Source organism: Anopheles marshallii, chromosome 3, assembly GCF_943734725.1.
Source record: "Anopheles marshallii chromosome 3, idAnoMarsDA_429_01, whole genome shotgun sequence".
Lineage (NCBI taxonomy): Eukaryota > Metazoa > Arthropoda > Insecta > Diptera > Culicidae > Anopheles > Anopheles marshallii.
This window is the reverse complement of record NC_071327.1, coordinates 42,035,595-42,047,955: the sequence shown is the minus strand read 5'-3', so window position 1 is coordinate 42,047,955 and position 12,361 is coordinate 42,035,595. Positions and strand designations below refer to the sequence as shown.

The window sequence follows — 12,361 nt, the reverse complement described above, 5'->3', positions numbered from 1 at the left end:
CATTTTTTTAATATTTTTCTCGGTGAGTAGAACTGTTCCATCAAGGTAAAACATGGTAATCTGTGTTGTTCGCCAAACCATGCTGTTTCATTATCTAATGAACGATCTGCTACGATCGAATGAAATATGCAAACCTAAGGAATATATTTACTATATTATTTTACAATAAGTTTTTTATATTTATTTATGGTTAAAAAAGTTTTTGCACATATTTGGGTTTGGATTATTCGTACCAATGTACATTCTGAAGCATTAGAAATGTTTGGCACACAGTCAAAAAGACTTAAAATTTAAATAGTATGTATATTTTTATAATGTTTATAAATCCGTCATATGTGTGTTTTTTTGTGTTAAAAGTGTTTAACATAGCAAGTTGTTTGAAAAATTGTAATACCTGTTCTGCATGGCTACTTTTAATCGTAAACACATAAAAATCGTGCTGTTTACTTTTAATTCGGCTCCGCCTACTGCTTGGTAATGATCGAGACTGCAAGGAAAGTATATCTTCCAGCACCCTCGGCATACGGTCGCGTATGGCAAACAGTTGCCGGCGCAATGATGTGGTCGTACATAGCTGTTAGTTAGCTGAAACCATGTGGGATAACAACAACGACAAGGTACAAGATGATAGGTTTTTTGAAAACGATTGCATTGAATATCGGGCAGTGTGCGAAAGATCGTTGGAAGCAGAAGTATCTTCAACACAAAAGTTAACTTTCGGCATCGAACGATTGTTGAGTATGCCAGCAACTACACAGTTTGAAAAAAAAAGTTGTGAACCTTTCTTGTCGTCTTTTCATAAAGATGAGGAACAAATCCCTTTTAACCATCCGGTGCGAAAATGTGAATGTTGTGAAGAATACAAAGGCGATGAATTTTTGTCCAATTTCTCAAAGTTCCTGATTAGTGAACAAGATATAAGCAGATCAAAATATGCGGCCAGTGTATGTGAACCCAACACTCAAAAATGCAGAAAAAGTGTTGACCAATGTCGAGAAACGGTGAATTATGTAACATTCGGTGCTACATATGAAACCGATAAGAGATGTTCAAAATTAATATGTAAACCGCTGCCACTGCGAGTTGCAAGTGTACATTTAGGTATGTGTATAATACTGATTGTTTGCATTTAACTTTGTGTTCAATTCTTGTTTTCATGTGTTTTTATTCGTTTACGTACAGCTATGCTTTATTAATTATATGTTATGGGATTTGATTAAGTACCATAGAAATTGTGTTTTCAATTAATCGATTTAATCAGTTAAGAGAAACTTTGATGTACTGTTTGGTTGTTTTTGATTCGCCATTCAATGGTGTATAATGCATATTTTAAAATAAGCAAGTGGCAAAAAACACAAATGTTTATAATAATTTCTCCATATATTTTTGTACCAATTCATTCGTCTATTCAACCTGTATAATGGTTGGGCATTTATTTAATGTTAATAATCGTCTTCCATGGATTGGATGGAATTCCATTGATTCCATTTTAATGGAATAGCCGTATATTCAAATGAAATAATTCATAATAATTCAGTGTGTAAATTAAAAAGGCACAGTTGCTACCGCAACGCTACACGCCGTTTTTGTGTGATAGTCTGATAATAATTTATATTAAACTCCTCGCTTCGTATCGATACGCTTGGAATGATCATACTCTTTGTATAAAAATCAGTTTAAATCTTTCTTTTTTCTTGGCGTAACGACCTTTTAGGTCATGCCTGTCATTACTGAGTTACTAGACTTAATGTTACCACGTAGCCGGATAGTGAATTCTTGCACGGGAGATTGGTCCGAATGAGATTTTGGACCGATTCTGTGGTGTGAAGACCGGCGCCGCTACCAATACACCGCCGTCCGCCTGGCGTATAGATCTTTATTGAGTTCAAATTATTAATTTTTCTTCTTCTTAAGCGACACAACAATCTCAAGAGCATTAGTTTGCCATTTCTGGGTTTCTTTGACTTTATTGACCCGTATCTGCATACGGCGAATCATTATTAATTTGTCGATCTAATATTAATTAGTATATTGGAACGTATATTGGAATTTTACTGTTTGAGTGGATTCTCTGATCTAATAGTGTCTTTTTGGATAAGTGGTAATGATGCAAGTCTGGATATGACAGGACCGGTACTAAAATACTGAAAACGCATCTTTCTTACATACCCAGAACTGATTATACAAGCATACATAATTCTATTATAATGCTGTATGACAGGCATGATTTTAGAAAATCATAGAGTTAAGAAGAGTCATTATTGCATTTAAAAAATTTTTCTCAACGTACTACTGCATTCATGTACAAATGAACCATTTTTTTCGGTTAGATCTGATGCATAATTTGTTTTTTATTGAACATCATTCAAACGTTATGCTCAGGATTGCTTCTTGAACCGAACCAGTCATTATTAATAGTTTTACAATCAATATTTTGTATTTCGCGTATTTTTTGTAGATAAATAATGGGAAGGAATGGGGAGAAGGAAGGAGATAAAATGGGGAGTTCAAAGTATCAGTCCTCAAACAATCAATGCGGCTGATCCGGTATCAAAAATATCAAAAAAATAAGTTATCTCCAAATCCAAGGAAACAATATTAGTATATTAATTTCATTATTTCATATAAACACACGTTTAGATCATTTTTTCAATATTTATAGAACTGATAGATTAATAGAATAGATTGAAGAAGTTATTTCAAATTTTGAATAAAAATCAAAATGATCGTTCTAATGTTAAACGTTTTTACAAAAGAAATCAATAGAGTCAAAGAAAGCGTGATATAGTTGACCAAGAGCTCGTAAGTTGGTAGTATAACATAAACACATATATAACACTTGGTATATCGTGAAGAGTACAAAATTTTGTGTAACGATCTACTAGATCAGGGATCCCCAAACTACGGCCCGCGGGCCGCATGTGGCCCTCGAGGGTCTCCAATGCGGCCCGCGACACTTTTGCTAATGTTATTATCTTAAGGAATTGTGAAGTTATAATATTTTATTTTAATCCAAATATTATTTACTATTATAGTTAGCAACATTAAACACTAGAAATTGAGGTTAGAAAACATCTTCAGCAAAATATCTTTGTGAACGACCCGTAGTTTAATGTGTAGCCCCCACGTTACGGTAGTTTCAACCAATGCGGCCCGCGTGCTGAAAAGTTTGGAGACCCCTGTACTAGATCATGCCTGCCATTTCTGGCTTATATATTTTACCACGAATAGTCACTCCACTTGCTACGGGGTTTGGGATTTTGTCTAGATTTGTGTGAGACTGCCGCCGCTGTCAAATACACAACCCGGCCGCCCCTGCCAAAATTTAATCTTCTTAAATACGGACTTTTGTCCTAACTGTTTAAAGTACCAGCCAGAATAATTTTTTTTTTTCTAGTTTATTACATGTTGTACATGTTGTACCGTATTTTTATTTCTCTTTCTTTAACGTGTATGCTACGAACTCTTAACACATGCCATAAATCAACTGTTACCCCGCAATGGTACACAGATACGTGTGTATAACTTACATTCTCAAAACGAATGCTGTTTACATGAGTTACTGTTTGTTTGTCCAATTTTGAATATTTAGATTCCAACCTAATGACCATACTGCTTGGTACTTTCCGCTATTTTTTAAGATTCTTTCTAACCGTTGTTGAGTTTGGCTTGCCTAGCTTTGTCTGAATGTTCGACTTATTGATGAAAGCAGCTAAACCCAACCCGGTTTACCAATACCTGTGAAGTTATGATCAATATTGAACTGGTGTTAAATTGTAGCATGCTAGTTTTTACGCATCGGGACTAATATTTTATGATCCATATTTTTCGTTTCTTAAATGGATGCCCTTCGACATGTGCTTTCTGTTATTGTGTGGTCTCGTTTTGAACACTTTGACTTCATATTTTTCTTCTACAACTTATCTTTCCGTTTTATTCGAAACGCATAGCAGTTGTATTTTAAGTCATCATCTTTAGCCACTGTGCTTCGTCAATGCTGTGAAACATAATTAATTATATCCAATAAACAATCCCAATTGGATGCCACTGTAGCCTTTCTAAAATTATCGCTTGTTTTGTTTACAAGATCCACTGCTCTGTTTTAGAACTCTTGCTTCATTTCTCTTTTCGACAACTTTCGTACATTAGTCGGCCATCTCCTTCTAGTTATGGTGTGGATTGATATAATTCTACCGGGTTATTCTCACTTGGAGTACGATATCGTTCGTTTGACTCGGTGATCTCGAAAAGTGGATGAGTTTAGTTTGTTGTTCAAGTGTAAATAGTCAGACATATCTGATTATATTGTTTACAAAACTGCGGAGGAAAAAAACAACAAACAAATAGCTGATGATGACAAAGTGCATTTGTTGGCAAATATGTCAAATTGTACAAAATGATCATATATGTTTTGTCGAGGAGTTCTGCTTTCTATTTATTTTTGTTTCTAAGTTTTTATACTAAACTTTGCATTGCATTGTTTTTGTTGTTGCCAGTATTTAATGTGGCCAGTATTTAATAGGTGAACAAACTCGTTCGCCGTAGGGCGATAGTTTGGAACGTGACGTGTAAAATAAAAGGTTTCAAGAGATTTTTATAATTCTGAGCTTAGTCCTTCTCTGACTGTATTACCAATGGCGAATCAATCCCTTTGGAATGATATTTGAAGCCTCTCCGTTAAAAAAAAGTTGAGTGGGGTGGGGGGGTGTTAGTGATGAAAGGCGGCGGGGGGAGAGTGAAGGTCCTCAAATGAGACGAAAACCATAGCCGGATGAGGCTCCACAACAGTCTCACTTAGAACAGGTTCAATGGAGGATGATGATGGGGGGGAGCGTGGCAATACCTCCAGAGGCTCCTTGTGGTACTATTCTGGTATTCTTCTCCACACGACGAGGCCACCTATTCCGGCCACCATTAGATCTGCAATAGAATTCGAAACATGCAGTCTTTAACCTGATAAGTCTTTTAGCCCCGTTAGATCGAAGTGGCACTGTCACTATTCTATTCTATTTAATTTGAAACTACGTGTTTCGCACATGATTGTACATAGTACTTAACCTTTCCACACCACTGTAATATGTAATAGTAGTAGTAAGTGGTATATATTTAGACATTGTATACTTTTTTACAATTGCATTTTACATGGAATACATAGAACGTGTTCGACCTTTGCGTCTTTCCTCGCAACATAAATATCTTCGCACGCATTGCGATGTATAATGTATATTAGTTTACCTGACAGGTGTTCGGAAAATAATACGTGGGAAAAATAAAAAAAAAACGTTACAAGAAAAAAAAACCTTATTAGACTAAGCTTATATTTAAAGTACTACAATTTATACCTAACTATTACATTATCCTAACTAAGCTAACTTAAGTCGTTTCAACTTGGTTGTATTTTGATTGTGTTACTTTTAATCTAGTATTGTTGGGGAATAACACGTTAACTGCCTAAGAGCTGAGACTGCATATTACAGAGAGTGGATTTGATTGGTATTTTGACATGTAGGTGGTCTGAATATTTTTAAGATGTTGAATAATGAGAGGCAACTTTAATTTTTTGTGTATTAAGGATGTGCGGTACCGAGGAGGAACGTTTAGTATAGCTTTAAGATATTTGTTTTGAATTTTTTGAGGTGTTTTTTATGGCAGTTGGCGCAATCTGACCAAACTGGCGACGCATATTTAATATATGTTGAGGTGTGTATTCTCATATGGATCTCAATACATTTCTCTAATACTTTGCTAAGGCAACTTAACAGGCTGATAGGTCTATAGCTCTCTGCTTGGGTTGGATCTTTACATGGATTTGGGATTGTAATAATTTTAGCTATTTTCCAGTAACTAGAAAAGTAGCCAAGTTTAAGGCATCCATTGAAAATGGTACACCACTGTAATATAGTGTTGTTAATTATTCAACATGTAAAAAAAATCTAAAATATCGAGTGAAAGTTGATTATGAGCTGTATTTCATTTTCAAGCCTTAATTCGTGTAATTCCTTAACCCACTTCGTGTGTTTAGGGAACATTGAAGCTGAGTATGAACTAATTTGAAAAATAATTTAATATTGCATTATTCATATTTGCATATTGCATATTTATTAAACGCTGCATGGTTAAATTGTAACTCTTTATGTAAATCCTTTATTTGCTACAGGACAAGGCGATATCATATCTCATCAAACAATCGACTCGTTCGCATTTCCACAGACGACAACTACTTATCGTTACGTGGAATCTTGGCCTTGTGATGCATCAGTACCACATCACATTGATAAATATAACGAATGTTCGCTATTTAAAACACAAACACCTTCTGGAGACGTACACAGCCTACGGTCTAGTAACAGTGTAGCTGATGCTTTTAATAAGTCTGTAACTCAATCGGTTATTTCACGTCGTAAAAGATCATGGTCACGAGCAGTATTTAGCAGCTTACAACGGAAAGGACTCGAAAAGACCTTTCAAGAACAAAAATATATTACTAAGCCCGATAGAAAGCGTCTTGCTGCTACACTTGGGCTGCATGATACACAGGTAACTAGAACCCTCGGCTACATCATTATTATTGTCTCATGACTAATTGTACACTGTATCAAGAATTAGTTTATAGTAATGCTCACAGTGTTTCTATTTTCAAATTGCTTGACTAAATAAATTTTCCTAACAATTCACTATTTAACAATAACAACAGACAAATGCATAAACTAATTCGAACTAAACTTTTAACACTGTGATGAGCATCGTGTCCAGAGCGTTTTAGCTATTGGATGGTAATCTGGAACGAAAAAAGCCAAAGGAGAAAGGTATTTTCAAATCAACTGAAGCACCGAAAATAAAGCAGAACACTTTCGAAAATTGTATATTGTGTATATGAATTTTTTTTAGATATTGACTTAACAGAATGATTTTGATAACTTTGTGATTAATACTTTGGATAAACTTTTGATTGTAATGGACACAATTTATTCTTTCTCAAAAGCAAACACTTTGAAAAATCAGCTCATCTCAAAAAAAAAGGTCATGAAAAAAGGTCATCATCTATGAAAATTTAACCTTTGAAAATATACTCCGATTAGGTGGAGACTAGAATCTAAGCTTCGGCCTCTATGGCACTTATACAATTCACTAATGCATGACTTATCTGTCGTAAACATTTGGTGCATCGTTTTTTAATAATAAATATAATGCTAGCATAAATCACTAATTGAACTAAGCGACCTTGGAAGGTCTCGAAAAAAGTAACTGCCAGCCACAAGCGGTCTCAACGGCCATTACGATCGTTCGCTCGTCTTCAAGAAGTTCGATCCACTAATTACACCTCACCAACGCCAAACTAACTTCAACAAAAAAAAAAAAAAAATGAATTTTTAAATAATTTGCTTTTGTTTGTTTGTTTGTCAGGTAAAAGTTTGGTTTCAAAATCGTCGAATGAAATGGCGGCACATGGTAAAGAATACTTCGTTATTTTCTATGACTCAGAACAAAGATGCAGGAAAATCTCAAGTTATTTCGCCGTCCTTCACGAATTCTGAAATAGCAGAAATGATGGCGATAGATGGCAACGAAGAAACTGAAGACGACGACGTAATAATAGATTAGATCGCATAATAAGACTACGTGTACACTATAAAAATGAAGGGATTTTTTTTAAATAAATGATTGATTTCGTTATGATCTTAAAAAAGCGATTATTGGAATCCCTAGTCTAGTTTTATAAGCCTTCAAACATTATACAGGAAAGTTTATTCTTAATTTATTGGATATTATTCGCTCGAAAGCACTCTATAATTACTATTATACACTATTATACATTTTACAGTTGAAAGACATTCAAATTGTTAATGTAAATGGAACATAAGTTGTTAATTTCCTTTGAATGTAACATTAATCTTAAAAAATGCTAATTCCCAAATCCGAGTTGATCTTAATTTCATTAAATCTATTGTTGTTATAATTATTTAATCATTGGGTATTTTTCATGGCTTATTAATTTTAGGCGATTTAATGTAGATAATATCCCTTGCGTATTAATATTGTTTTATATACTTTTAAAATATATTATCTATCTATATATTATCTATGCGAACTTTCAAATGCTTAACAACTACGTGCTGTCTCATTGGAAATACGAACAGTATGCCAACAGTGAGTATTAAATGTTAACATAGTAATCAAATACGATACGGTTATAGAATTATATAATAAAGCTTAATCCCGCTTGATTGATTTGACAATGTTCCAATGTCTATTGATTTTACATTGTTTAAATTCGTCTAAAACCATATGCTCTGTATGGGATAAAATTCTCACTATTATTGTTCTTGTAAAAACAGGTCGAATACCAGAAACTATAATTACAATGTAGTATTAAAATAAAAATGAAAAATTATTAAAACGAACTTTCAGCTTTCATGTTGTGCATTGATCTAGCAAAGTAGAATGTTAATTGACTATAAATTGAATTGAAAAAATGTACGTATACGAAAGAAATTGTCGCAGGAAAAACAAGTATTAATGCTGATTAAATTTAAATGTTTTGTGTCTTTGATGTTTTTTTCGATATGTTTGTTTAATTTTAAATATTTGTTTCGTACCTCCTAAGTAAGATGAAATCACCCAAAAAATTGGATCAACTGTTACTGCTTGTTTTAACTGCTAATGTTCTCCATATATTTGATGTTTAAGCTGTTACAGAAGTCTTTGAACCCTGCCACTGGCAACCAAAAACCACCATATTCCTGGCAACCAGGCTACCCGTGAAGCCAGCAAGTTTGGAAGCTTATAACTTTTGTAAACATAACCCAATATCGATGCAATATTTAGATCTAAATTAAATTAATTTCTCTAGTTTACACTACTCATTAATTGACTTATTAATGTCCAATCCGTTTTCATGTTATAGCTCTTCGAAGTTTACATGATTTTTTCAAGAAAAAGACGAAACATCAAAATATTTTTATTAATTCTTCACTAATAAAATTTCACTACAAAATCCTTTTGATAGTTAGTAGAGTTGTGTATCACGGGTGAAAAATAAAAATTTCAAAATTTTACTGAAAATAAATATACAGATATAAGACCTTAAATTTCAATTATAACCGTTACATGAAACACATCTTAATCGTTAGACTCATTCTCAATATAAAATAACACACGAAACATCAAATTCATATTGTTTCCAAACTTTTTAGTAATTATACGTATCCTATTTTTCAAAAAAACAAAAAAAAATACTAAATTGGAAGTAACGGTTTGATTCAAATTTAAAATAAAATAACTTTTTACTTACTTTCACTAACATTCTTAGGAAATTATATCAGACTGATAGTATTCAGCTCCATCAACTATCAAAAGCATTGAATTGTTGAAATTATGTAAAGTACTTGAATAATAATTTTTCTGTCAATAAATTGTCTTCTTATATTTTTTTGAAAAAAATCATGTCAACTTTGCAGAGCCTTCATGGCGATTGTAAACGATGTAAACGATTAAGAGTTGAAGGGACATATCACTAGCAATGTAAATCAGAAAAGTTAAATTTATTTTCTGAACATTTCATCGATATTGATCGATATAAAACGTAATCACGTTTTCAAAGTTATAAACCTCTAAACTTTCTGGCTAAAAATCGGTTTGACACAGGACTAGCTGTCTTTGGTAGCCATACTTTGCCTTGTTTTCGATATGGAAAGGTTAATTGTGTGCATAGAAAAAAGATGTATACAACTAGTATAAACGATCCAGATGGCATCCAATTGACAGAGCCAATAACCTTTAAGTGGCTGCAAAGTTAAGCAACGGAAATTGGAAAGATAACAATGAGAAAAGTGGTGGATACTTGACCAACGCGTCGTCGAGATAAATTGACGCTGAAATTATATGATGGCTACTGCGGGTTTTTCATAAGTAGCTGAATGCAATAAGTTTTGATTAATTCATCTAATTTATATGTTCCTCTTATCTGTGTAGGCTATTTGTTATGAAGAAGCTTTTGGCACTGAGGATATCAAGATCACGAACTTTGCTCACGAAGAATGAAGCGGAAAGGAAAAACAATCTAGCAAGGTAAGTGTGTACTTTTGCATGTTTTATACAAAATTTTACGATTTATTTAATAATTGAAATTTCACAATATTTCCAGACCTACGCATAACACGCATGTAAACAAGTTAAGTGTAACTGGAAAATATTATAATAAACGTAATAACGTAAAATTAAATTATTCAAACTTATCATTTTCTGTCCTAAGTTATGATGTCCTGTCCTAAGGTATGCAAATAACGCAGCCATACCTACGCGTTTCCGCGCTTCACAGCAACACATGCACAAAAGCTCTTCTTTAAACAGGCTTCACAGAGGCCTCATATACTCCCTGTAAAGCCCCTATGAAGCTCGTTAGCGAAGGTTAGCGAAGATTTTGAGCGCTGGGATTTCTTTAATACAGTCATTTACCGAGATACGCTAATACGAGATACGCAAATCTCAAAATATTGACAATTTTTGTGATTATGTATGTGGAATTAAAATTTTTATTTTTCAAATTTCAAATATTTTCAAAAATATGTCACATTTTTAGGTTATAAACAATAATTATGGTAAATATTTACGCTAATTGTCGAAATAAATTCGATTTACACAAAAAATCAAGTTACCCGAATTTCTCTGGCACGCATTATTCGCGTAACTCGGGAAAAGACTGTATAAAATTTAATTTTCAAAAGATTTTATTATAATTTATAATTGCGTATATATTACTTGAAATAAGCGTATATACAGCAATTTTGAATGTGCTTCGCAACGTGGATGTAAGTATTGCATCCCATACGACATATAAACTATGTTTAAGAGGAAACTCGAGATACGCGAATATCCCTGGAACGCATTATCCGTGTATCTCGGGTATCAACTGTAATCTATAAACAGTGATTAAAAAATTGTAAAAAATACATTTCATGGAAAAATACCGCGAATTTCATGTATGTTCCAAGTTTTCAATAGCTACATATAACAATAGAAAAAAAGTTTTTGGGTATTTTATTGCCAAGTTTAGCGAGTTGTTGTTTAGTTCGGTTATATAATTGATTTGTTCGGCAAGTTATTAAATTGTACAGAAGATGGTGAACGATAGCTCATATATGTGTTAATAGTGATGGATGTTGCCGAGTCGACTGTCTGATTGTTACTAGTCCTTTTTTATTTTTTCGTCATTATCTTACGACAGTCTAGTACACTAATACTAACGTAATCTCTAACTTAATCGAATGCGTTTTCGAATCGATTTTCATGCAACCTGCAAGTTCCTGCAGCCAGCCAACATTCACGGTCACCAAAAACGAATGTTTTTTTTTTTATTTCACAATTTAACTTCAACAAATTCAAATTACTTCCAGTGTTAATCTATTGGCAAACGAGCTATCTTATGGGCTGGCCTACGAATTTCCTTGCCATTTGAGCATCTTAGCGAAACTACTCGCGTTACGCCATCCTTTCCTTGATGCAAATCCACGATTCTTGCTAGTGGCCAGTTGCTTACGGCTACATTACCTTCTCGCAAGACTACCAAGTTTCATGAACTACTGTTACATGCTGTTCTATTGTTGTTCCATTTTCCACGTTCCTACAACGTTTGCAGATACTCAATATGCCATCTTTTCCAAATGTGTTGCATATGACGTTGAATTAATCTCCAATGATTGAGCCTAACACGCGTTTCAAATGAAATTTCATTCCGCTGCCTCCCAAAGACCTAAAAAATGTGGCGCAGCCGGTGGTGTAAACTTTCATTCGACTTTTTGTTCAGAGCACCATCCCATTACGGCTTCTTGATGAGCCTCGGAGTTCAGTAATTTGTACAGTTCACTCAAGTTATTATTTGCTCCCTTGAAATTGGTCCCATTGTCAGAATGCAACTCCACAACCCTTCTTCGTCTGGCGATAAATCGACGCAGTGCGGCTAAAATTGCATAAGAGGTTAGATTAGAAACCAATTCAATATGTACCGCTTTTGTTACGAAACAAATGAAGATGAAGCGATGAAGCTCTTCGTAGGTACTGCGCGGCGATGTGATCCCTTTATATATATCGCCCAGCATAATCCACACCGCTGATAGAGAATGGTCTCGCTTGTCTCACGCGTTGCATCGGTAAGTCAGCCATCGGTGGCTGCAACACAGTAGGTCTGTATCTGGTGCATTTTACACATTTTTTTACATTTTTCGGGTGTAAGAAAATTGGCCACAAAGTAGGGGACTGTCCAGTTAAACATCGAGCAAATCGAGGAAAACCGAAACAAAGAGCAAATTCTGGTGATTATCAAGGTGGTGCTAGTGATTGTTTTATCGGTAGTGATGTCATTCCC

The 12,361-nt window shown here is 34.1% G+C and overlaps 1 protein-coding gene across 1 annotated transcript; it reads left to right on the top strand.

Moving 5' to 3' along the window:
- The first annotated feature begins 593 nt into the window (after window positions 1-593).
- On the top strand, window positions 594-7,602 carry LOC128714798 (homeobox protein BarH-like 2). The gene is made up of 3 exons (XM_053809677.1): window positions 594-1,101; window positions 6,158-6,537; window positions 7,405-7,602. The coding sequence occupies exons 1-3, from the start codon at window positions 594-596 to the stop codon at window positions 7,600-7,602; spliced, it is 1,086 nt and encodes a 361-aa protein (XP_053665652.1).
- Window positions 7,603-12,361: the final 4,759 nt, after the last annotated feature.